The sequence below is a fragment of the Anolis carolinensis genome, chromosome 3 (genome assembly GCF_035594765.1).
Source record: "Anolis carolinensis isolate JA03-04 chromosome 3, rAnoCar3.1.pri, whole genome shotgun sequence".
In the NCBI taxonomy this organism is placed as follows: domain Eukaryota; kingdom Metazoa; phylum Chordata; class Lepidosauria; order Squamata; family Dactyloidae; genus Anolis; species Anolis carolinensis.
The window spans coordinates 156,834,962-156,862,706 of NC_085843.1; the positions used below are offsets into that span (position 1 = coordinate 156,834,962).

The 27,745-nt window shown below is 38.5% G+C and overlaps 1 protein-coding gene across 4 annotated transcripts; it reads left to right on the forward strand.

The window, feature by feature from the left end:
• The first annotated feature begins 229 nt into the window (after positions 1-229).
• Positions 230-27,711, forward strand: slc25a30 (solute carrier family 25 member 30). Of its 4 annotated transcripts, none has more exons than XM_003226612.3 (10): positions 230-501; positions 9,594-9,678; positions 11,645-11,792; positions 14,512-14,606; positions 15,798-15,883; positions 18,397-18,492; positions 21,777-21,901; positions 22,664-22,802; positions 23,686-23,766; positions 25,164-27,711. In XM_003226612.3, the coding sequence occupies exons 1-10, from the start codon at positions 469-471 to the stop codon at positions 25,203-25,205; spliced, it is 930 nt and encodes a 309-aa protein (XP_003226660.2). In that variant the 5' UTR covers positions 230-468; the 3' UTR covers positions 25,206-27,711. The 4 variants fall into 4 exon arrangements, with proteins under 4 accessions (XP_003226660.2, XP_008117719.2, XP_008117720.1 ...); XM_008119512.3 differs by lacking the exon at positions 230-501 and adding an exon at positions 3,404-3,481; XM_008119513.2 differs by lacking the exon at positions 230-501 and adding an exon at positions 5,437-5,558.
• Positions 27,712-27,745: the final 34 nt, after the last annotated feature.

The window sequence follows — 27,745 nt, forward strand, 5'->3', positions numbered from 1 at the left end:
ATTAAAACACTTAAAATTGTGTGTGATGGGTTATATTATGTTTACTTAAGTTCAGTTTTGTATTATTTTTAATACATAATACTGTATGGAGTCCCATTGCAGTCCATAGAGAGCATTCTTTGGCTTCCTGAAACCATGTGCTGCCTTGCATTGAATGTTACTGTGTCTTTAAATCTTACAATTCTAAAATCAACAATGAAATCCCACTGGAATTAGAACAGGAAGGCAGTGCTGGCCAGCAGAAGGGAGGGAGAGAAACACTCCTGACCCACAACTAGAATGATGGTGTTTGGTCTCTTGTTGTTTTCTATCATGGGACTGAGGCTGTGCAGTTGAGTGAACTGGCACCTAGTAACCTGTACGTGCCTAATTTCTAGTTTTTCTACATCATATTACCTGTTTGACCTCCAGTGGGGCTGCCCTGCGAAGTTGTGGTCACTAGAGGTCAAGCATGAGGAAGGGCAGACCATGTCCCTCAAGGCTGCTTCTGAGACTCCCAAGGTAAACAAAACATTAAACTATGGTCCCCTTCTGCAGTGACATATAATTTAGATTATCAAAGTAGATAATCCAAATTTCTATATGTCTACAGAAAGAGCAAACTCCTTGATGAATTAATGGTACTTCTCTGAAATTTGCAAGCATTGGAAAAAGGCTTTTGGTCAGTTATTTTTGCCTACTGACGTTCGCGTTTGACTGCTGATACATGCGTGCTGCTGCTGCTTTGGAGGCTTTTAAGCAGAGGCTGGATGGCCATCTGTCGGGGGTGCTTTGAATGAGATTTTTCTGCTTCTTGCAGGGAGTTGGACTAGATGGCCCGTGAGGTCTCTTCCAACTCTACGATTCTATGATTCTATGCTTGCAGAGCAAACTTAGGAGGGGAAAGGCACCAAGATGGCTATGGAGGTTTGCTTGGGACCATGTGAGCATTGCTTCCAAAGTATCGATTGACTTAGCACCCTTTCCCGCATATTTCAGTGATTGCACACCATCTTTATTCATTAGTCTGCATTCTGTTTTTGATTGTTCTGTTTGTCGACAGTACTCCATCCAGTCCAATCCCATTCTTCTGTGCAGGAACACAAAGCACTCCTGATAGATGGCCATCCAGCCTCCCTTTAAAAATCTCCAGAGAAGGAGGCATCATATCACACTGTCAAACAGGAATTGTAGTATATTGTATTTTAAAGAATTTGTTTTGCTGAAATGGATTTGTGGACACACAATGAAATGATGAGGGAGAACTATCTTCAACATAAATCTAATTAAATTGTATGAAAAGAACTTTCTATCACCGTAACTTTCATTTCTCTGGTTAAGGCCACAAATAGCTTCATATAAGAATATTATGTTTCCTTTCTTTAAGGCAATGCCCAATTGGGGCTTGGCACCATTGAAATCGCACTTGGATGTCTCTCCAATTCCTTGCAAATGGAAGGTTGCAAATGCTTTGCATTAACCCTCATTTGCTGTGGCTACACTACAGCCAGCCCTTTCTCACTTGTTCCTATTTAACTGTTAGTGTAGACATTCATCTAAAGGAGGCGTTTAGGTGTGTCTCTTCATGGCCGGGCTGACTCATCACATGGTTTACTATTAAGCCTGGTTATTAGTACAGTAGAGTCTCGCTTATCCAAGGTTCTGTATTATCCTACACAGTTTGCCTTTTAGTAGTCAATGGTTTTGTAGTCAATTTTTCGATAAATTGCAAAATTTTGGTGCTAAATTCATAAATACAGTAATTATTACATAACATTATCGTGTACTGAACTGCTTTTTCTATCAATTTGTTGTAAAGCATGATGTTTTGGTGCTTAATTTGTAAAATCATAACATAATTTGATGTTTAATAGACTTTTCCTTTATTCCTCCTTATTATCCAACATTTTCACTTATCCAATGTTCTGCCGGCCCGTTTATGTTGGATAAGTGAGACTCTACTGTAGTTGTATTTGTATTCTGATGCTTCTCTCCCAAATGAGACTCAGGGCCCTTCCACACAGCCATATAACCCAAAATATCAAGGCAGAAAATCCCACAATATCTGCTTTGAACTGGGTTATCTAAGACCACACTGCCATATATTCCAGTTCAAAGCAGATAATGTGGGAGTTTATTCAGCTGTGTGGAAGGGGCTTCAAAGTAGCTGTAGTGTCTTAGCAGAAGGCTCCTTTCGCACATTCTGATGGGTGCACCTGAAGGTACTTGCTTGGTGTAGTCCTTGCCTACTGTCCTGTGATTTGGTGTTTTTTGGTGCAGCATCCTTTCCCCATATATATAGCTTTATTTCTTAGAATGTTTGGTTTTGTGAGGTGCCTGTGTTTTGTGAGTAGGTGCTGTTGAGACTGTTTGTAGTTAGCAGTGGATTCCAAGGTAGCCACATTTGGGTAGATGAATTATTATTATTATTATTTTATTATGACACAGCAAACAAGATAGATATGCTGGATTTCGTATCACAAAATCACAAGTCGAACACTTCCCAAGTGTCTAGGACTGTGTGATGTATTTTCGGATGATGCGTGCAGATCCCAGTAGGGTGGCCTTTTGCAGTTGGCAGATCGTAATTTTGTCAATGTCTATTGTTTCCAAATGCTGGCTGAGATCTTTGAGACCTGCACTGGTTGCTGCCAGAGTCTTTGAAGTTCAATCTTGGGGTCCTGATAGCGGCTGAGTTTTTCCTGTTGTTTTTCGTCAATGCGACTGTCACCTGGGATGGCAACATCAATGATCCAAACCTGATAATAAGTCTAGTCATGTCCGACTCTGGGGGTTGGTGCTCATCTCAATTTTTAAGCCGAAGAGCCAGCGTTGTCTGTAGACACCTCCAAGGTCATGTGGCCGGCTGTTATATTTACTATATTTCTAATGTGTTGTTGAGCCATTGAAGCTGTGGGTATCTCCTAATGTGGATGATTATCTTTGTTGCACCTCTTTCTGGGCCCTTCTGAGTTTAGGAAACAGATTCTAGAGATGCCCAAGTTCCTAGTAGTGTTGAGGAGGAGGGCTTTCTCTCTGATCATAGAGACCCTCTATGAGGTTGGAGGTGCACTTTCCATGTATCCAGTATGTTTGTCAGTAGCCATCCTTTGTTAATTAAATAATAGCTGCTGTATAATTTATTTTTTTTGTCCATCTGTTGTTTACATGTAGTTACTATTTTACTATTAATTTTGTTTCAATGGATTAACATATCTATTTGTTTTTCCCTCCGTAAATATATTTTATTGCATATTTTGAAAGTACATTTTATATATTTTAAAGAAAGGAATCAACTTACATTTTATGAGCTTTGACCTCAAGCCTGACTCGACAAAGTCAGGGAAGGCTCGGAAAGGCCATGTAATTTGATTCTATCTTGTCATGACAACCTTGTTACCCTGGGACTCTCTCTCTGTGGATCAATATACAAACTACAAGGACTAGCCTGAAAGTTTTAACTATGATCTTATTCAGTTCTTCCATATTGTTGCATTTCAAGGTAAGAAACCAGAGAATTACTGTTTTCTGTTATATTTGCTTTGTAGTTGAAATTATTGATGGCAACCAGATGGTGCTGCAATGCAAATCTAATGGCTTTTTGATGCTGTACTACCGTTATGTTTCCGTTGCAGCAGCAGTGTTACATAAAGTTTTGTGACTTTATACTCGGGGCCTTTCCACACAGCCATATAATCCAGAATATCAAGGCAAAAAATCCCACAATATCTGCTTTGAACCGGATTATCTGAGTCCACACTGCCATATATTCCAGTTCAAAGCAGAAAATGTAGGATTTTATTCAGCTGTGTGGAAGGGGCCTTAGGCAGCTGGTAGAGTTTCCAGAAGTTGTTGGAGTATTAGGCAATATACAATACTGTTTGAAACCTCTATAGTACAGTTATATTGGATGTTTTTAAGGTAACAACTGTTTCTGTTCGTCAAACTTCTGTAACCAGCTAAGGTTCCTTTGAGATACTGTTTTATGTAGTCTACTCAATAAGATAAACAGCAAAGAACTTTGTAGTACCTTAGAAGGAGTAACAAATGTACTGTCATGCTTTTATGCACTGGAGATGACTTCATCAGAAACAGTATTATTCTACTTCAGGCAACCTGAATATGCTCTAAACTTTCAGGATTACAGTGGGCCCTTAGTATTCACTGGGGTTTTGTTCAAGTGTTGCTGTGGATAGTAAAGTTGGAAGATGCTCAAGTCTCATTAAATGAAATGGCATAGTATAATGATGTCCCTTATATAAAATAGTTAAATCAGAAGGCTTGCTTTTGGGCTATTTGTGTGTGCGTGTGCATGGGGGTATTTTCAAGCTGTTAAATCCATGGGTATAGAGGGCTGACTACTTCAAAGTGTGATTTTAAAAAAAGTTACTCAAACGATTAAAGAACTGACTTCTCCTAACTAGAGATTCCAGATAGATAGTAGGAAACATTGCTTCAGTAGATGAGGCATGATCAGGACATGGTGTTTATTTACACTTAAGTCACAGAATTTGAAATAAATTCTGTTCCTTGGTTTGAAAGTGTTGTTTCCTGTTTAATTGTGAGGTACTTTGAAAGTAGGGCTGCTTTGAGTTTTCTGGACTGTATGGCCATGTTCCAGAAGTATTCTGTCCTGACGTTTTGCCCATATCTATTGCAGGCCTCCTCAGAGGTTGTGAGGTGTCGGAAACGAGACACCTCACAACCTCTGAGGAGACCTGCAATAGAAGTTTATGTTTCTGTAGAAGGTCCAGGATGGGAGAAAGAACTCTTGTCTGCCTGAGGCAGGTGTGAATGTTGCAGTTGGCCAGCTTGATTAACATTGAATAGCCTGGCGGTTTCCTGCCTGGGGGAATCCTTTGTTGAAAGGTGATAACTGGCCTTGATGGTTTCTTGTCTGGAATTCCCATCTTCTGAGTATTGTTCTTTGTTTACTGTCCTGTTACACTTCCCAACAAAGTATTCCCCCAGGCAGGAAGCTGCCAGGCTATTCAATGGTAATCAAGCTGGCCAATTGTAACATTCACACCTGCTTCAAACAGACAAAGATGGGTTTTTTCCCCACTCTGAACATTCCACAGATATATAAACCCCACTTGCCTAGTTTCCAACAGACCTCACAACCTCTAAGGATGCCTGCCAAAGATGTGGGCAAAATGTGAGGAGGGAGTGCTTCTGGAACATGGCCATACAACCCGGAAAACTCACAGCAACCCAGTGATTCCGGCCATGAAAGCCTTCCACAATATAACGCCTTTGTTTAATGTTGTAATGGCTTATCTGTGTGGGGAGCCGCCCACGGCATAGCCATAATGAGACCGCCATAGAAGACCCTTTCAACAAAGACATTCCCCTCAGGGTTGAAGTCCGGCGTGCAAACGCTGGGGCTGGCTCCCTTTCTCGGCCAGTGCGCATGCGCGTCCCCTTCCAGCGCCGCCGGCAGGTGTGGACATGCGCAGTCGTCGGCCCCTTGCCCCGCCCCCCTTCTTTCCGTCCTTCCCTTCGCCCTTCTTCCCTTCGACGTTCCCTCTCCGCCGGCGGCGGCCCAGTCACTCAGGACAGAAGGGCCGCAGGGCACGGTAAGTGGGCCGGGTTTCTGGGGGTGGGACGGGGGCTCCTTCTTTCTTTCTTGAGGAGTTGTCGCCGTACTTCAGCAGCCGGGCAAACTTCTCAAAAGTTGAGGCCTCGAGCACGTGACGTCCCTCCTGAGCGGCTCCGTTGGGGAGCTGTCAGTTATGCCCCCTCCCCTTTCCTCTAAGCCCTTCTCTAAGGGCCCTTCCACCCAGCCTTATATCCCAGAATATCAAGGCAGAAAATCCCACAATACAGTAGAGTCTCGCTTATCCAACCTTCGCTTATCCAACGTTGTGTATTCAACCCAGTTTGCCTTTTAGTAGTCAGTTGTTTTGTAGTCAATGTTTTCAATACATTGAGATGTTTTGGTGCTAAATACGTAAATACAACAATTACTACAAAACCTTAACCATGTATTGAACTGCTTTTTCTGTCAATTTGTTGTAAAACATGTTTTAGTGCTTAATTTGTAAAATCATAATGTAATTTGATGTTTAATAGCTTTTCCTTAATCCCTCCGTATTATTCAACATTTTTACTTATCCAACGTTCTGCTGGCCCGTTTATGTTGGATAAGCGAGACTACTGTATCTGCTTTGAACTGGGTTATCTGAGTCCACACTCTGATAATGTGGGATTTTCTGCCTTGATATTTTGGAAAACAGGGCTGTGTGGAAGGGCCCTGGGTTATCTGAGTCCACACTGGCATATATAGTAGAGTCTCACTTATCCAGCATTCGCTTATCCAACATTCTGGATTATCCAACGCATTTTTGTAGTCAATGTTTTCAATACATCGTGATATTTTGTTGCTAAATTCGTAAATACAGTAATTACTACATAGCATTACTGCGCATTGAAGTGCTTTTTCTGTCAAATTTGTTGTCTAACATGATGTTTTGGTGCTTCATTTGTAAAATCATAATCTAACTTGATGTTTAATAGGCTTTTCCTTAATCCCTCCTTATTATCCAACATATTCGCTTATCCAACATTCTGCTGCCCCTTTTATGTTGGATAAGTGAGACTCTACTGTATTCCAGTTCAAAGCTGATAATGTGGGATTTTATTCAGCTGTGTGGAAGGGGCCTACAGATTCATTCCTTTTCTTTTGCTTCTTTTGGAGGGCAGTTGGGTTATAAGAACTTCATAGGCGGTGTCTTAGGGTGTATCTGGCACTGTAGAATGAATGTAGTTTGGCACCATTTCCCTTGTGGAATCATAGGAGCTGCAGCCTGGCAAGGCACCACCACCCTTTGCAGCAGAGGCAAAAAGGTCCTTCTAAAACTACAACTCCCTTGATTTCATAGCATCACAGCTAAAGTGACAAACTCTGTTGTCTCTACAGCATAGATAAGAGTTTTACAAATGTTTCATGTTGCTGACGCGTTTAAACTTGCATTATTTCGCAGCACAGGTTTAGTAGCAAGCCGCAGGTTGAGCTAACCCCTTACAACATGCATGGACGCATGCATAAATTGTAATAACGGAGTGTATGTGGACACTACAAACCTGAAAACATTCATGGTGAATCAAAGGAATTAAATTGACTAGCAAGGATTGCGATAATGTTCACACCTAGGGCTCTTCCAGACAGTCCCTATACCATTGGTCTCCGAACTGAGGTCCGTGGGCCAGATGCGGTCCTCCAAGGTCATTTACCTGGCCCCTGTCCTTAACTTTAGACATAGGCTTGATCTAAGTCTGAAACGACTTGAAGGCACCCAACAACAACAATCCTAATTTTAGACTATTTCATCATAGTCCGGCCCCCCAACAGTCTGAAGGACCGTGAACCAGTCCTCCACTTAAAAAGTTTGAAGACCCCTGCCTTATACCTCTGGATTTGATCCCAGGCTTTCTGCTTTAAACTGGATAAACCTGGGATCAGATACTGGGATATAGGGCCTGTCTGGAAGCACCCCTAATGTGTTGCAATGCATTGTTTGGAAAATAGTGTAGAGACAATCTAAGTACAGTATTTCTTTCCCCGCCTCCCCCAAAGTCACGTAAGATGTTGCAATAATATCTGTCTTAACTGCCGCATGTGAGAGGATCGTGGCTTGCTTTGTGAACAGCTATAATGTATTGCAGGAGCCAGCATGGTTGATGGGGACACTGGAGGTCAGATCCCGGCTCAGCCATGGAAGCCCACTGAGTGATCTTGCACAAGTCACACTCAGAGGAAGGCAAAAGGCAGACCTCCTGTTGACAAGAAAATACTGTGATAGGTATTTGGATAAGTAGGAAAAAACTTGAAGGCACACATCAACACATATATCGTTGCTTAAATTTTTCTTGGAATAATGGAAGCTGTTTCAAGTTGAGCCTGACTGCCTATCTCTATCTAGTTCAGTACTTTTGGCATTGACTGGCAAGGCTAAGACATCTTGTTTTGTGATGGGGATGATTCAGTGTTTGGATGAATTGGATAGTACTTTTATTTTCAATAAAATGTACAAATAGTAGTACAAAGGTTATACACATTCCTGACTTCTCACAGAACCTAATATACACAATTTAGAGAAATGTTATACATTGGATATAGGAAGGAATGCCCTCCCTCTTTTCTAGGAAAAAAACAGTAAATTGGGGTGGGGGATTCATATATGCAATATTTATTTTCATATCAGGACCACAGCTTATTTTACTATCTTAGCAATATAGGATGTGAGGTTGTTTAGCAAATGATATTGAGCCATTTAGCATGTTTTATAAAAACATAATCCTTGGACAAAAGAGAAAATATTTCCCTGGATTTTTTTCTGCTTTTTTTCAAAGATCAAAGTTTCCATGTGTAAAATTATTTGTGTTTCCCCTTAATATTCCATTTTTCTTACTGGGCTTTAACATCTTTATATAAAACTCAGGCATGATGCTACAAAATGAAGTGAGAAGGAAAGAAACCAAGAAATTTAAAATTCTGGCCTGATGGATTGGGCGTTGTGTGTGTCTTTGAATCTGTGTAAAGAAAAAAATATATGTTAATTTCAGCTGATACGTTTTAAAATTCTGTTTAGCTCAGTTTAATTAGTAAGGACAGACAGGCAGAAGTGTGAAACAATATAAACTGGGAAAATAATGAGAAAAGAACAAAGGGATAGGAAACAGAGGGGAAGGGAAATTGGGAAGAGAAAATGTGTGCAATCACTATATGTTTCTGAGTTTAGAAAGACAAAATAAAGTTTATGTACTGCCCTGATTATTTTTAAACTGGGGTACCTAAATCATTGACTCTAGATTGTTAACTAAAAGCTTAGTTCTGAGAGAATTCACTATGATTGCCACAGAAAGAAAATCCGAAGCAAAATTGGATACCTGATTAACTTTTTAAATATGACATTCCTGTTGGAGTTTTCTGTGCATATGATCATGTTTGATCTGGAGCAGGGAAGGGAGGGCAACGTGTGAGCCAGGGTGATGCAGTTGCCTGTTAGCCATAGCTGGTGCAGTCAGTGCTGAGGGAAGATGTGTTTTTCTTTGAGTCCAATGCCAGCTAGAGAACTCCCATGTTCTTATAGGACAGCGGTTTCCAACCTTTGGTCCTCCAGGTGTTTTGGATATTAGCTCCCATAATTCCTAACAGTTAGGATTTCTAGAGTTGGAAGTACAAAACACCTGAAGGACCAAAGTTTAGGAACCACTGTTCTAGGAGAAGAATGACTGACTTATAGGTGGGTTGGTCTGTGTAACCTGGAACGGTAAGTTGAAATATTGGACATAACCTGATGAATGGTTTTGCTCAATCAAGAGAAAAATAAGAAAGATATATATTAGGATGTCTGCATTCTCCATGAAATTAGTGTTTTCTGCTACTTCAGCTAAGTCAGTGGTTCTAAACCTGGGGTCCTCAGATGTTTTTGGCATTCAACCCCCAGAAATCCTAACAGCTGGTAAACTTGCTGGGATTTCTGGGAGTTGTAGGCCAAAAACATCTGGGGACCTCAGGTTGAGAACCACTGAGCTAAGTCGTATGTTTTATGATTATGTATTATAGTTTATTTTTTCAAGGACAGTATGCTATTGTTATTGCATTGTAGAAGGAAGAAGATTCCAAGAAAATGGCAGTTTTGAACTGGAAGCCATTTGTATATGGAGGCTTAGCTTCAATCACTGCAGAATGTGGTAAATTATTTACTTCTTCAACAGCTTTTGCTTCATATTAACAATATCTACGTTGTATTCAGATTGTGAGTCCTTTGCTGAATATAGTAGTGTATATACTCATATATAAATCATTATGTATAAGTTGAGATCAAAATTTGAGGCCAAAAATTTTGGCCAGCCCAGGGGAGGGGGTGGTTTGTTCAATAATATTAACCTAGTTAATGCCAAATTACCGTGATATGTAAACTGATACAAATGGACAAATGCTGCACCTGACCTTTCAGAAAAAGGAAAAAATAGAACCATATTCCTGAGTAGAGTAGGATTGTGAGTAGCACCCACGTCCCATCTTCTAATTCCCTTCCCCTGCCCTGATCAACTTACTTTACTACAGAGCCTTATGATTGACTAAACATGCACTCAATTGTTTTGCTAAAAATGATTGAATCAGAAGTATACCTGTAGTTCATCCATGTCTCAAAGAGTTCCAAAAGTTAAGCATTACATTCTTTCACTGCTAGCTCTGGTAAATCTTCTACCCAGTCACAATGTCTTCAGGCTAAATGACCTTCTAGAACAGAAAGATCAATTACCTCTTAGCAGTGGTAGTCTCTACATCTGGTATTTTTCCAGGTCAACTTGGAGGCAGAAACCTGTGTCTAGAGTAAAATTAATTCATTTTTTGATTTTAATTGGAAATGGAATAAAGACAAATACACATTTTTAGCACACTGGCAGCATCAGGAGCAGTTAGCAAAAACTTGTATTTGGAACTTGGATACAGTCCGGTAAGCCAGAAATAAACCTATTGTGTTCAGATAATATTTGAACCATGTTCTAAGATGATATTTCACTGAGTGATAAATTCTCACAATGTGCCTTTCACTATCTGGTCAGGGGTAGTATAATAGCTACAACCTAAACCTGCAGGGGTGGAGGACCTATTAAAATGGCCTGTCCTTGAAGGCTAATGGAGCCTCTGAGATTCCAGGAGGCCTTTGAGGGTTCTGTGGCTGATATCACTGACGATCCTGTTGAATCCCTTGTCAATAAATGGAATCAAAATCTAACCAGGACTATTGACTCGATTGCTCCCAAACATCCTCTCTGTCCCATGATAAAACAGGCTCCCTGTTATACAGAGACCCTCAGGGAAATGAAACTAGAAGGACAACGGCTAGAGTGCCGATGGTGGAAAACTCGATTTTTATGCGACAAGACACTGTATAGATGGCACCATAAAAACGTATTTCCATGAAATGCATATGTTAAAGTACACAGAACAAAGAGTAAAATACAGTAAATACAAGCCACGAGTTCAAAATTCATAGTTAAACATTGACTGGGTAGGTCTTTGGGAATCAAGTTGTCCACCACTGATTTAAATGTTTGTAATTTAATATTAGTATTTCTATGTAATTGTAATTACTCAAAAGCCAGCCATTGTTCGATCTACAATGTCTCTTCAACTGCCTTTCTGGCTCCCAGCACCACTTCACTGGAGGCAAAGTTTCCGTTTTTCACAAGTCCATTGAAATTTGACTTTGGATAGCATGGTTTAATAGTGAAGGTATTGTTTTAAATGTTTTTAAATGTTTTAACATATTTTATAATTATATTTTAACGTGTTTGCTTTAATTGTACATTGTTAAGGCATCGAATAGTTGCTTACGTGTAAAGCCGTCTTTAGGCCCCCATCAGGGTTGAGAAAGGCACGGTAGAAATGGCATAAATAAATAAATAAAAAAATATTTTCCATGAAATATTCCTTTTATGAAAACAGGGCCCAGGCCTATCTTCATTTAGTGGCGACATGGAAGTCCCTCTACTGCGAGTTGCAGAACATGCCATCATCACACAGACTCTTAGATCAGCTACTACTGCTATTTACCACCTGAAGTGAAGAACTAGCTTTGTAAATTTCTTAGATGTCCAAACATAGTTTTATTATTTATGAATCATTATGTTTTTGTTTGTCTTCAAGGTACTTTTCCAATTGATCTTACAAAAACGCGTCTCCAGGTACAAGGTCAAAAAAATGATGTAAAGCATAAAGAAATTCGTTACCGTGGAATGATTCATGCGCTAGTGAAGATATTCAGGGAAGAGGGACCAAAAGCATTGTACTTTGGGTAATTTATGTAACATCTGTTCTCTTATGTTAGAGATAAGTACTCAGTTTAATTCATCCCTTACTTGCTAAATTTACTATTAATGGCAGTATTTCTATTCTTCTCTGTATCAATAATGTGAGCCAGGTAAGAAGAATAACTTGGAACTAATTATACAAAATATTAAAAAGATAGCAAAGTAAAACCCAGCAGGACAGAATCAAGAAATATTTCTTTTGTTTCCTCAAAGCTTCAGTGAGCAGCCAAATTTTAATGCCAGTGTCAGTGGCAATTAGAGCTCCATAGGGTTTCCTTTCAGAGAAGACTTTTTCTGTGTCCCTGGATAATGCTTTGCTCACACTTGTGGAATACAGGGGATGGCCTCAGAGTTTTCAGCGCTTTGGTGTATACAGGCTTGCGCATTTCAAGTATTGGGTCCCAGAATATGTTGAACTTCAAATGTTATCACCAGGTCCTTGATTTCAAATTGAAAACAAATGTCAGGTAGCGTAGTGTCTTTAAAATGGGTTGCAAAAAACAAATATGTTCTGCGAGACAGCAGTTTAGTCACTTCATTCTGTTCTAAACTGCACAGAATGCTAAACTGCATAGAATGATGCCCTAAAGTGTTCATCCACATAGAGGACACTGCTGGAGATTAGATGGGAAGTAAGCAGTCCATGAACAGTTGTAACCAGGCTATCCCTGTACAGGGAAGTTTTTACCTCTTAGGCTGGATAAAGTTAACCACTGGCATTCTGATTTCCAAAGGTGACAAAAGTGAATCTAGGAGTATTTACACATTTACTTACCTGCTCCTTTCTGGAGAGTGAGCCTCCTAAACCTGGGTATCACTAATCTACAGCCTTTATCTTATCAAGACTAAAGCTTTTGTTTTTGACCCCCATCTATCATTACAGTATAAATATTCAGCAGTGGTCCAGCACCTACATAGATTTGCTAAACTCTCTTGAGAAGAATAAATGCGAATGGAATTCAGCTTCAGAATCCCTGATCAACTTGTCCAGTGGTTTCAAATGCTAAAAAGAAAGGAACATTGTGGTACCACACTTCTAACCAAACATGAGACTAAATTGGTATTGGGTATTATGTGGCCTGCCACACGTTTGTTGAACTATAACAGTCAGCATTTCTCAACATTGGCCATGCAGGCTAGGACTCATGGAAGTTGCAGTTCAATGTTATCTGGAAGTGTATACAAATTCCAATCCTAGGTTTAACATGTTCCCACCTCCTCCCCCACAAGTCTACACAGAATTTGTGTTACTCCTATTCCACACAGAGGATCCATTACAGTACTATGACTAAAATTATTAGAAGCTGCTAAGATCTAGAATTGCCAGGGTGATATTCTCCAGTTTTTCCTCTACATCAGGTCTCCTGTCATGGTGACCAAAGCTATTTCTCCTGAGCCCTGGCTTAAATTAGACCAGAATTGTCTAGAATGGGTCCAGACAATTTAGTTTCTCCAAGAGACAGCCATCGTATGTTTGATCACTTTTCTCCCTGCCCCCAAAGATGTTTCAATAGTTTTCACATACCAGGAGAGGAAAGACCATGGAGATGTCCAGTACAGCCCATGAGAACTAACCTTCTCCAAGGCCCCAACACTCCTCCATTTCACACAAAACACACACACACAACCCACCTTATGCCAAAAATATGGCCATCTGCTTCAGAGTTTCTGTAAAAGGCCTTGAAATAATCATTTGAGGGAATGTTGCTTCAAAGCAGGCAGAACCCTCTTCCGAAGGTGGCTGGGCTGCTGCTGCTCAGTCGTTTAGTCATCTCCGACTCTTCGTGACCTCATGGACCAGTCCACGCCAGAGCTCCCTGTCGGCCATCACCGCCCCCAGTTCCTTCAAGGAGTGACATGTTATTTTTTGTCATCCACAATGACATCTGTGCTGCCATCCTGTGGATCTTCTTTGGAAGAGATGAAAATGAGGCAGTGTGGCTCTTCTGTCTGAAATGTGCCCGCTCCTCCCTAAAGTCATTTTGTCCATTTGTAGATACTATCAATCAAGATGGGAATAAATTAACTTTATATGCAGGCAGGTGGAGTGATTCAGACTTCTTGTCCAAATCACTAGGCTACAGCAGTTGGAGCTTATAGTAAGAAACTTTATTCTTTGGACTTCCTGATACAACACCAAAAGTTGCACTGGGACCTCAGTCATGAGCAAATAAACTTACAGACTTATCGCTCACGTCTGAGATTGAAAGTAAGAATAGGTGTCCATCTAAATATAGGCAGAGAAGACTCAGTTGCTTTATGAGCAAAATCTCTTGATTCTTCTGCACATTTTCCATTGAGTAGCAGGAGAGGGAGCAAAGGTGGCAAATCAATTCCCTCTGCTATCATCCCAGGCTGCCTGGGACTTAGATGTGACTTATTGTAAGTTGTAGCCAGACACCAAGCAGATGCTACCTTGACCTCCCTATTTAGTCAGCCAAAAATGAATCCTAATTTAAATTGTAGGAACAGGATGAAATGATACATGCTTAGTGATTTTCAACAGCAGCCGCTCATTGTACATCCATTAAACATAAAGTACTGGTAGTAACTGCATGTCATCTTTAATGCTGAATGCTGTTTCTGAAAACCTTTAGTGATGCTGCTGTCATAAATCCACAGTATGAAAAGAAATCTTTTCATGCATTTGATTTCAAGAAAACAATGACATTTGGGTTTTTTTTCTTCACTCTTCTTTTCCAGAATTGCACCTGCTTTGCTTCGGCAGGCTTCGTATGGAACTATAAAAATTGGTACTTACCAAAGCTTAAAAAGAATATTTATTGAGCAGCCAGAAGGTGAGCAGATTTCCAGGCTTACACTACATCATCACTGTAAAAAGGAATGTCAATATTGCTGATTCACCTCCCAAGGAGTTCTGGCCAACGTGTGTGCATTATAAATGTCAAAAGTTGTATACGTCTATAAAGAGAAACACACAGATCAGTATATAACATATATGCACGTAAACATGGGAGAGTTGTTATATAGTGGATTGTATACTGGATGCAATATTTGAAGTGCTATGAATTAGATGCACTCTGCAACAATGGAGTGAAATTGATCTTGCCATCACTAAGTAGGAGATGCAGCAAAGTTACTTCCCATCCTCACTTTTTATCTAATAAAACTGATTAGAGAATAATTTTTCAGTATAATATCCAAAAGCTTCAAAATAAAATATGTGGGATAGCATAAAACCTCTAAGGAATTCAAGACACAGTTATTACTCTTATCATACAGAATATTTGTGTATAAAGATTTCACATCTGTGTAACCTATATTTTGAAAAGCAAATACAGTTCTTGACTACAAAGCATCAGTTATTGTGATGACTAGCACTTTAAATATCCCTACTATGTAAGTTGTGATAATTGCTACTAAAAATATTTTAGCCTTGATTGTATATAAATTGCCTCCCTTATGTCCTGGCCAACTTAACATCATTTGTGTAAATTACTTCTGACTCCAGTGTATCTATATTCTGCTACTTAATTTTCCAAGACATGCAAGCCATAGCTAAGTAGCTAGGAAAAACCCAATGAAACTTATGTCTCTGCCTTATAGATTTCATATAAATCTATGAGGCAGAGACATAAGTTTCATTGGGTTTTTCCTGGCTACTTATATGCAATATATAAACAGGCAAGCTTAGCATGGATTTTAATAATTGTATGAAGTTGTGGTTGTGTGACAGATATAGGAGGCTTCTTACTTTCTTTCTGGTATCAAGTCCTACGATGAAGCTCCAAACCAATTGTCCTGCTGCTTTGGGGTGGAATTCTTTGAATATCTTTTCCAAGGATAGTTATTTAAAGATTTGTATGTTATGTTAGATATAATTAGTGTCTTTGCAGTATTGGCTCATAAAAGCTGAAATGAAAGAATTGATATGCTCAGTTTCCATTTTTGGAATCATTCAAAACATTGATCTCTGTGGTTTACAGAGTGCTAACATTTTGTACATAAATGCTTTTGTTTTGAAACAGATGAAACACTAGCTGTAAATGTGTTATGTGGAGTTTTGTCAGGTGTGATTTCATCATCTATTGCTAACCCTACAGATGTCCTGAAGGTAAGAATTGCAGAAAAGAATGCATGCAGCATTTGCCAGGTGAACTTTTTGAGTGACAAAAACTCACTGGTAAAAAACCCAAAAACGTGATCATTATAGGAATGGAACCATGTATGGAATAAAAAAAATATTTTAGTATTGTGTTTTCTGAAATCCTTAAGCTTGTGTAATATGGGTTGAGTATCCTTTATTTAGAATTCCAAAATATGGAATACTCTTAAGATCTACATGGGTGTCTGAGATAGTGACACAAATATTTGTATCCCTGACACAAATATTTAACTTCTTTTTAAAAAAGAAATTGTATATGTATTTACCTTGTTTTTTAAATTCTATTGTATAGTGGTTTTAATGTAAAGATAACTGATTTTAGTATTTATGTATTTTTATGGTTTATTTTATGTTCCGGCATTGAAAGTTTGCCGTATACATGTTATGCTCTGCCCTGAGTCCCCTTTGGGCTGAGAAGGCCAGAATATAAATGTTTTAAATAAATAAATAAATATTGTTAGAAGCTTTGAGTCTCTATGGAGAGAAAGTCTGGATAAAAATATTCAGTGATTGAATGTTTAAAGGGGGGGGGGGAAGACTTGCATGTATGATAGCGAGTTGGAGAGAGATGAATATGGTTGTTGGGAATATGAGTTAGAGATGTTAGACAAATTAGAGTCAGAGAGAGATAAATGAGACAGGTCGGTTTTTTAGAATTAGGACTAATAAGAATATGAGTGATAAATGTAGGTTAGTCAGGATTTAGATGTATTAAATTAGTAATATTAAATATTATGTTTTATTTACATTTAATTACTTTTATATTATATATATTATATATTATATTATATTTGTTTTTTAGTTATTCAGGAGTGGGACAGGTGGAAATCAATTGACGTTGATTTGTTTCAAAGCTATGGCAGATATCAAAAGAAAAATTCTGGAGTAATACAGAGAGGGGGCATAATCCACCAAGTTGTTGCCTGTACTTGAATTTGTTAGAATAATAGTGCCAGGCTTATAATTGACAAATGACAAAAGTTCAATAACCCTCAAACAATGGAGATATCACACAGAACCATCCTAACTAAACTGGGGTGCAGCATTCTGAGAAGAAGAAAATAATTGCTTGTACAGTGCATTTCTGAGATAAGTCTTTTGGAAACATTACATAAAACCATCCCGTCTAACTGAACTGTGATGTAGTATGCAAAGGAGAGGCATAAATGTGTTATGTGGAGTTCTGTCAGATGAGATTTCATCGCGTATTGCTAATCTTACAGATGTCCTGAAGGTATGAATTGCAGAAAAGAAACTCACGTAGCATTTGTTACATGAGCTTTTTGAGTGATTGCGCACATAGAGTCTAATTTAAGAATGATCTAAGTCTGTATTCGACTGTATCCCAAATATAGCAGATAGACCTGCTGTGAAGGAAACATACTGGCAAACTCCAAATGAGCAGTTGGTCCTGATTTCAGTTAGAGAATAAGGAGTTTATGCTTTATATGTCTTGTTCTAAGAAAGTTAAGGTATTTTTCACCCATCAAATTGCTTTCTTCTTGTTTACTGAGGTTTTATTTTTCCAGATCCATTTGAATTTCTTCCTTGAAATTTATTTCTCTCAACAGGCATCATAGTAGCCCTTGGACAAAAGTCCCCTGCCCTTTACAGGGGTGGTGCATACATTTCCTCTATGTTTTTCAATGTCTACATTTCTGTGATGTATTTTCCAGTTTATATCAGCCAGATCACCTCTGGAAACTTTCAAGTTACTAAACAGTACCTCTACAGTAGAGCTGTTTCTATCCTGCTTATTTTGAAATACTGCCCTCAGAACTTGGATGGTTTTTAAATTTATACAGAACAGAAAGATGCCAGCATGGAGAAAATTTAAGAGAGGGTCTTTTTTGTCTGATTATGCTGTGAAAAATGCAAAGAGCCGATGGAAGAGACGTATTAATCTGCATTTTGGCCTAGTAGTATTTAATGGGCTGTTTTAGAGGAGTAAAACTTTAAACAACCTGCAGCGATTCCAGTTGTCAGGCAAAAGATTTAGAGACACACTTTTTAGAATTTTCCACATTCCATCTCTCACCCAGGAATATGTTTTGTCCATAAAAAATGATATATTTGTTTCACCATTAAATTATTGTATGACTAGTAGGGGGCCCCTGATGGCACAGCGGTTTAAATTGCTGAATTTGCTGACCGAAAGGTCGACGGTTCGAATCCAGGGAGTGGGGTGAGCTCCTGCTGTTAGTTCCAGTTTCTTCCAAACTAGCAGTTTGAAAACATGCAAATGTAGGTAGATCAATAGGTACTGCTCTGGTGGGAAGGTAACGGTGCTCCATGCAGTCAAGCCAGCCACATGACCTTGGAGACATCTATGGACAATGCTGGCTCTTTGGCTTAGAAATAGAGATGAGCACCAACCCTCAGAGTCGGACACGACTAGACTTAATGTCATGGGAAAACTATACCTTTATCTTATTGTTGAGTAATGCATTTTCTCCCCCCAGATCAGAATGCAGGCCCAAGGCAGTGTGATACAAGGGGGAATGATTGGCAACTTCATGACCATCTATCAAACTGAAGGTACCAAAGGATTATGGAAGGTAAATTGTTAATGATACAAAATAGTTCTTTTGATGTTTGCAGACTTTATGGTGTCAAATTACTCTTTGTCTTTCTGCTGACTGAACTACTGTATATTAAGTAAATATTTGTTGTAAATGTTTTTATTTACTTTAATTACCAGAAATACTTTTTTATTCAATAGATAGAAAATTGTAAAATTAAATAATAAACAAAACTGTTCTCTAGATGGGTCAGGAGGAGCAATCCACACACTTTTGGGTTATTCCCCCACATATTAGCTGACTTCATGGAAGCCTCAAATCTTTATATCCATGAACACCAACTCCTTGCTCATTTTCTGTCTTGTCAGCTGGATGTGTATTCACTTGTCTCATACAAAATCCTAAACATTAATTAGCCAGGAAATGCAAGGAAATTCTAAAAATAGAAAGAGAAGGCAAACAAAGGCACTGAACCTGGGAAGATTGCATTGATCCTATCCCACAGTTCATATCACTTGAATATAAACTTGGAAGTTCAGACATTTTATACAAAATGTATATGATTTTTCTCAGCACACCAAGTGTCAATTAAAAGGGGAGTTGGGATTCAGGGATATGCCCTGGCATTGGATTATACTCCATGGCCAATCAGTGGATGATGGAGCCTAAAAGTACCACTCAAATACATTTGCACAGCTAAGAAAAGGAACTACTGGTTGCCCTCTTGAACCTCTTATGAGATCCTCCAGTTGAAGCTCTTCATGGAACAGGGCTGTAGTAAGATAATAGCTGCCTTCTCCTACAATTGCTGTAAAGTTACAAATGCTGGTGTAAAAGGAGGCTATGCAAGTGTTTGTCATCAATAGGATTGCAGACCATAGTTCCAGGTGCCAGTATGCTTCTCAGGCATACAAACTAAATTTCCTGTTTCCCTAGTATCCTTTAATGTATGATTCGTGTTATTTTATATCACAGATATTACTATCTTCTTAACCAGGTAGATAGCCCCAATTCTTTTTTCCTTTTCTCATGCTTTCTTTGTGCGCACAGTGCACAATAACTCTTCCATTGGCAAGTGGCAAGTTAGTATTCAGTGATTACATTCAGATGTCTCAAATGGTAATTCAGGTACATATCAATGATTATGCAATTTAAAAGTTAATGGCAAGTACTTGCATTACTTATGTATCAAATTCACATAAAGACTTTGAAATTTAAGAAAGCACAAGGTTTAAATTGGAGCATATGAAGGAAGAGAGGCCATTCACACACAACAGTGTGGAGTTTACTGATAATGGCCTTTTATAGCTAAGATCATCAAGATGCCTTGGCACCATAGTTAAAAGACACTATACAGTCTTCCTTTCAACATTGCAATTACTGCCCTGCTCCAGTGTTGGGAGAAAGGTTGTTTTGCTTTCCATATTAATTACAGATTGGTATTATACAAGCTATCTTGTGCAAGGATGGGAAGACTGTGTGTATATGCGTGTAGTATATATAAAATATATTTGTTTCCTCTTTGTGCATTTTTTCTGCATTTAGATTTGTTTAGATGTAGGACAACATTTTCTTAAGATTCTACTCATATTTGGGTTTTTTCTAAATAGTTAATGGGAAATAAATGAACATTGGGTGCATTTTATTAATATGTGTGAATTATTGATACTAAAGTGTTTTTATCTGAAGAGCTACGCTAATGTGATGAAAACTTTCAGTTTGATACTGTTTGTGACACCACAGTCTTAATTGTTTACTAATAAAGCATGACAGAGAATTATGCTTCACAAATGTTTATTAGTCACAAATCGTGACATAGCTCAAGGGCCCTGCTTTCCCAGCCTTTGTTCAATGAGGGGTCAGGATGGGGATAAAGCCTGCCAAGCTCTCCCCTTGCAGGAAGAGCGGTCTTTAGGTTGGACCAGGATCAGCTGCCTGAAGGAGGGCAAGTCTGGGCAAGATCAGGTCCCCCTCTGTTACCCAGTCTCAGCGTGGTCAAGCCCGGTGAGGAAGATAAATCTCTACACATCCAGGCCCTAGAGAGCCACTCTCCACAGCTGAAGGAGCAAGACAGAGACCTCTAGCTGCTTTCCAAGGTTGGTTGGACCAACTCCCTTCTGACTGAACTGTAGAGGTTTTACAGGTACAGTCAACAGGGCTGCCCTGCTAATAGAGAGATAAGACTCTCCCAGCTCTCTGTAACTGCTCAGGAGAGCGAATGAACTAGGCAAACCCTGGGGGAATTCATACTGAAGAGCTCTTCCTTGATCTACTTCCCCTCTCTTTCTGAGAAAGGCTTTACCTGCTGGGTGGGTTGCTGGCTCTCTTCTTCCTCTGTCTTGGCCTCTTTTGGTAGCAGTTTTCCAAGACTAGGACGAGTCCAACATCCTCGCCTTTTTGACTGCCTCCTCCTTCCATGACCCTGCTATTGTTTCATCTTTTGTACCGCCTCCCGCTGAGTCTCCAGCCATCTCTCTGTTGCCAGATGACTGATCAACTGCACAACTGCTAGCATTCTTCTCACCGCTGGTCAGCAGAGCAGCCAGCAGCCTCCACAATTTGGCAGAAGCAGCAGGAGAAGGAGGATGGTAGCGTGACAGTCTCTAATACCCCTCACAATGTTTTAGACCTATTTTTAATATTATTAATAATTTCATTATTTTATATTGTTGGTCTTTTCTATATTTTAACTGGGACATCTTGAGTCCCAGCTTTGGAGGAAAAATACACTATAAATAAAGTGGTTGCTACTAATAATATCATTAATATAGTATCATTAATGTTACTGATATTAGTAATACATTATTATTAATATTAAACCCAGAATCTCTGGAAAAAGAAAACAATTGTGGCTCCAGTAGTAATAGGTTTTCTGGGAGCCATTCCAATTGAACTTTCAGAACATTTGCATGAAATTAGCATAGATAGGTTCACAATAGCCAGTTATAAAAAGTAGCATGTCATCTAACTGATTCCTAGATTCTTTGATAGAATCAAAGTCATTGATGGTCCATAAACTCAGTTGATAAATACCTTCTAGACCAGTGGTTCTCAACCTATGGGTCCCGAGATGTTTTGGCCTTCAACTCCCAAAAATCCTAACAGCTGGTAAACTGACTGGGATTTCTGGGGTTAGTAGGCCAAAACACCTGGGGACCCACAGGTTGAGAACCACTGTTCTAGACTGAAACCTGATGATTATTCTCTATCCATTTATCAGTCAAGTTCATAAGAACCAGTAAGTAAAAATAAAGCTGAGGAAAAGGGTTGCCTGTAACTGTTTACTTTGTATTCCAATGTTTGCTTTAACCTTTTAACAGGGAGTATCTCTTACTGCACAAAGGGCTGCTATTGTTGTTGGAGTGGAACTACCAGTATATGATCTTGCTAAGAAGCAGATAATTATGTCTGGATTAATGGGAGATACAATCCATACTCACTTTATGTAAGTGTTTAAAAATGATGGCTAATTTCTTTTTTGATCGGATATTTTGTTTGATTGCTGCTTCTTGTTTTGTAAGGAAGAGAAGGAATGATTTCAGCATTCTTAAAATGAAATATAGTTCCCCCCCCCACATTTGTGGGTTTCTCTTTTGCAAATTTAATAATTCACCAATTAACTTGCTTGACTACCTTGCCTTCCTCCTTCTACTGCTCCCCGACTTGTCCTTTCATATACTTCCAGCAATGCCAACTCCTCACTCCATTTACTATCTTCCCATCAGAAAGACGTAGCCAGAGTTGAAGCCCCCTTCTTGCCATTCCATTCCATTTACTGCCAGATTTTAATCCCTTTTACCACTGTTATATTTCTTCTCCCCACTCCTGCCGCCGCCAAAGGTTAGAACACTTTCCTGCTGATCCCCTCTATTTGTATTAAAACTTGCAGAAGTGATTGGAAAAAATAAACTAATATTTACCATTCAGACACTTTTGTATTACTGGAATTCTCTGTGTGTTTCCTCTTTTCTAATTTTCCTTTTCATTAAATAAATTAAGCCATATCAAGATGTGTGACGGCACTCATCAGAAGAGTACATAAAATTGATTCAGTTTTACTAGACATGTGTTTGATAATCTGTCCTATGACATGTTATGAGAAAATGGAAACAAATCTCACATCGACTATAAATCTGTATCATATATCTTGTTCATTGTACATGGAGGGGATAATTTTAGTAATTATAATAATCTGAATTTCTTTTAGAGCAAGTTTTACCTGTGGTTTAGTTGGAGCTTTAGCATCCAATCCCATTGATGTTCTGAGAACAAGGATGATGAATCAGAGCGCCTTGCGAAATGGAACCCAGCGTGGTTACAAGAGTACTTTAGATTGCTTGTTTCAAGTAAGTAGAGATTGTTTAAAGACTGTATAGTATATGATGTGAATCAGAAACGTTTTGTACTGTAGAATAGGCTCAAATAATGCTTGAAGTTGTATTTTATGGGTGCAGATGAATCTACATCCTCTGCCTTCTATCTGTATATGAAACAGAGTGAAGAAAGGTTTCATTTGAGACCAAGCCTCAGTTCTCTGTTAGATAAGGACTTGAGGAAATTGTGGTTTATTCTAACCACATTCATCATAATATACACTAAAGTGAAAATTGTAGAACCCAGTTTGCCTGTGACCATTGCAATTCCATCTGACCTCTCCAGTTACCAACAGGGGAAATCATTATTTAGGTTTCTAAAAATGTTCCTTCTACTGTGAAATGGATTGGAGTAGGCCTGAATACCATCCAGAAACACTCCCCAAAAAGGGATCTTTGGCAGCTGTTTTGTTCGAGGTGTGTATTTCCTGGCTATAGTGCTACGAGCTGCTCTGAAACCTAGATACATACATCTAACTCTTAGAAGACTTGTCTTAATGACTTTCCTCATCCCTGCAGTCTCCATGAAGCTGGCACGGAAAGCAACTGTCTGCTAGTAGTGCTTTAATGTTTCTTTGAAATCCTGGGACAGATTTGAATGTGGGGGGTATTCCTTCTTATATGTATGAGTGAAGGAGGGACATGAAGAGAAGAGCAAATAGGAGAATTAATGGATTGCTGCCCCATTTCCCCCCCTCCATTGGACTGCAAATGTGCATCTGTGATGAGTCTGCAAGGATTTATCTACAGATTAGCAGATAGCTGTATAGTGGGGGAGATGACATGGATTGTTCTCCTATCATTAGTCCCTATATAGTTTTATAAGAATATTAAAGTCAATCTTTTTTTCTAACAGACATGGAAAAATGAAGGCTTTTTTGCACTGTATAAAGGATTTTGGCCAAACTGGTTGAGGCTTGGCCCTTGGAATATTATTGTATCCTTTTTTTATAAGAGCTGGAACATTAATGTGAATTCTGTAGGAATGAATGTACAACACCATTTATATCAAAATATATTTAAGAATACTTGATATTCTTTTGATATTCTCAATCTTTTGAACAAATTGATCAATTTACTGCAGTGCTTGCAACTTGAAATAGCTGCCCTAAGTCTGCAGTGCTTACAACCTGAAATAGCTGCCCTAAGTCAATAACAAGAATAGACTTACAGATCTAATAGGTATGTATTTTTGTATAAATTAACTAATTCTGGATCTTTATTTTCTCAATAAGCTTACATTCATTTTGTCCATTGACCATAGCAAAACAATGGCACTGTCTCTGTGTGTGTATGTACAATTTCTAATGCAGAATTATTTGGATAGTTCAAAATTGTAACTATATCCAGATCACTTCTGTGATATTTGCTGCAAAAATTACAAATAGAATTGTACTTGTTTTTAATCTATTTCCATTGTGAAATAGATGGAATAATGGAAGAATATCTAGCTAAAACAGACTAAGTGAGCAGCAGAAGGGATGTGTTAGTGTGCAGTTGCTATCTGAATACGTTTTGTGGAGGTATGTTGCACAACTGCCTTTATGGCATTTGTGGTGAATTCTGCTTCAGATTCTTATGGTGTGAACCTATGTGACTTAGGAGTATTTGTAGATGTATGAACAACCAGCCAGGGACTGTATTCTGCAAGTTAATTGGTTTATTTATTGAAAGGAAAGGTGATTATAGTGTTTCAGATGAGCTTAGATGTTTTATGAGGCTGATTAGTGTGGCTAGAAAACTATGGGGGGTTGAGGGATGGGTTTGGCATGCCACATTACCTAAACCAAATAAAACAACATAATTGCTACAAAACATGTACAACTTATTGTGGGTCACTAGTTTATTGAATAAAACTGAATTTATTAAAGAACATTGATAACAGTAACAAAGTCCAGAATATAGTCTTCCCACACATGCCAGCACATTTTTTTTCTTATGAGTAGGTTGAAGGCTTATTAAACATGGACTGCAGATCAGAGATCAAGAAAGACTGTTGTGCTTGTTATTCTTTATACCTTCCTAATTTAATGATAACAAACTAAAACTACGCAATCATTCCTTAATCCTGAGGTGTAAAATCAGGAAGGGCGTGAAAAGGAGAAATGAGGTGGAAAGTTACTGTCTGAATAAAATAAATGGTTTTCATAGCCAAATGCATTAACCTTACCTGTCTGAAGGAAAATAAACTACTGAGCTATGGGAATGACAAATAGTCTGCTGAAAAGACAAGTAGATACAAACTGTGTATACTTAATGTTAGTTTTTTCCATGAGCATGCTCTTGTTTATAAGAAAGATTGTACATTTCGTTTTCCTTAATAACTCTTTCTAGTTCTTTGTGACATATGAACAGCTGAAGAAACTGGAACTCTGACATGCTGAATATTGAAAAAATTCAGTCCTTGTGTCAATGAAATCATTCTTCAAACTCTTTAGTTTTTTATTCCATTGTAGACTACAGTATTGACAAAAAGCAAGTAGTAGTGCAAGATTGTAATTAGTGGACATCAGAATAATAATTTCAAGGGCTCTTAAGGGTTACCATAACAACCTGAAGTGCTGTTATAGATAACATGCCTCTTTGCCCCTTGAAAAGTTGACTTATTACTGTAGAAAACAGTAGTTAATGTAGCTCTGAGAACTTTTATATTAACACCAAAGAATATACGGTGGTCTAAAACACACTTCACAAAGCATCTTGTAGCACATGTTATACTCAAAACTTCTGCAGTTGTCTGAGGTTGAATGTCAAACATCCTTCCGTAGTTTTCTCTTGGAAGAATGGCCTTTGTTCGAAGTGTATGGATCGTACTTTAAAAAAAGCTACACATGAAGCAGTATGAACATTCTGTCAGTGACTTCTGAGTTAAGTTACATTTATAGCTGCAGGTCATCATAATATGTTACATTCAAGGAGTGTGCATGAACAATTTCAAGTTAGCTTCGGTTTCTCTGGAGGCACCAGGAAGGGTGGAAAGTACAGAAGAGTTTTGAGAAGCGCTGACTGCTTGTCCTGTGGAAAAGTTCCTATCCTTGAGGTATTTAGATGCAAGAAGTGACTAGTCATATGCATAACTAAACACCTGTTTGTTTTAGGTCTTGAGGAAGTTACATACATTTCCAGCATGTGTTAATGTAGTCCTTGCATTTAAATAGGATTTGTATACACTAATTCCTATATAAAATGCTTTCTGTATAGTATTTTAATCATTTGTGAGGTTTCAAATACGTTACATGGTTTTGAGAGTTGGACTGTGGTTCTGGAGGACCAGGGTTTGAATCCCTGCGCAGCAGTGGATATCCACTGGGTTTATCTGGGGAAGCCACACTCTCAGGCCCAGAGGAAGGCAAAGGCAATGCTCTCTGATGAAATCTTAGCACGAAAACCCTGTGATAGGTTCACCTTAAGGTTGCCGTAAATCAGAAATAACCCATAATGAGATCTCTAGGAAGGAGGGGGGATACTACCACAAAAATTGAGTTTTATTGTAGGTGAATCTTTTGACACTTCAACATCAGAAGTTGCCTGAGTATCTCAGGAAAGAAGTGTCCTTAGGAGGTTCTTTGATAAAATGGTAATAAAAATAGGATTTGCATTCTAAGGGTATAAGAAAGGCAGCAGTAAAAATGTACATGCTATCATATTTGAAATAATCATGAAGTTATTCCTCCTTGAAATAGTAAATTTACCTGTCAACTCAGTACACCAGGTCAACTATATTTAAACAGTAGCTCATATTGTTTGTTACACTGCCATTTCAGAGTGAGGATGAATGTAAGAGTGTCAAGACTTTTCTTGACATTGTATAGATAATATTTTTGTATAGAATTTGGAAGTATGTTTATCTATGTGGAAATGACTTATTGAAGTAATAGTCTGTATTATACATTCCACTTAAAACAGCAAATTTATTTTGAAGTTAAATTCTACGTCCAGTGTTTTTAAAGTTGCACAAGCCACTTTTTTGCATTGATGTTAGTAAGATTTTGACTCCTTATCTTTTCTAAAAATAGAAGTGATGAGTCATAGGATACTTTATTACACACACACACACACAAATATATGAATCTCATTTGTAAAATATTTTATACCAAACACGAAAAGTACTACAGCTCAGGAGTTTCATTTGAGAGGCAGCCCTCCAAGAAGGATTGGTGAAGTGTGATCTTCAAATCAGTTACATGTGTTTGAACAATGATTCAGTAGAATTTGTTGAACAACATTAAACATTTTAAAAAATTAATTAAACTTACTAAGGGCTAGTTTTAATGTCAGCCATCTCCAGAAGTCATTGTAGGAAGTTTGTCTTGTGGTAATTCATTCTCAGCTTTCAGGGGCAAAAATAGCATCAAAGGTGTTCATTTTCCCCTTGAAGTGAAACAGGTTTATAACTACTTTTGTATTTTGATGTAGCATTATAATACAGAAAGGCTTGATACAGATACTGTACTTCTTGAAAGCTAAAGCCTCTTTCTAGGATGCAGATGTGCAGTGATTCTGTCTCTGCACTTCTATTTTTCAAAGTTAATATCCAGCATCTTGGGAAAAAAACCTCCTTCGGGCATTAAGAATAACTGTGGGAAGGGTTGTGCAGTGTTACATGTTAGTCCTACCCGATATCCCAATGGAAGCAGCTTCATAGTCTTGTGCCTTTATTTTTTTTATTACTGTACATGTTTATTGCTTATTTATGGCTGTTTATTACCGCACTCTTTGTAAGAGCTCTTCAAAAGTGGAATAAGCTGCCTTAGTAAATGGATAACTTTCCTTCTTAGGAGATGCTTAAACAGAAGTTGGATGACTGTCTCTCAAAAGTGTTTTACCCGTGTGTGTTTGAATGGCAGGGGATTGATTAAATACTTTTGCAATACCTTTCAAATTTTGTTTCTGTAGTTCTTTTGTGAAAGTGTGGT

Bases quoted from the DNA above. Each gene is read 5' to 3' on its own strand.
- slc25a30 (XM_008119512.3), top strand. From the start codon at position 3,443: ATGATCTTATTCAGTTCTTCCATATTGTTGCATTTCAAG. The intron at 11,793-14,511 runs GTAATTTATGTA...CTTCTTTTCCAG, and splicing joins CCAAAAGCATTGTACTTTGG to AATTGCACCTGCTTTGCTTC. The intron at 15,884-18,396 runs GTAAGAATTGCA...TTCTCCCCCCAG, and splicing joins ACCCTACAGATGTCCTGAAG to ATCAGAATGCAGGCCCAAGG.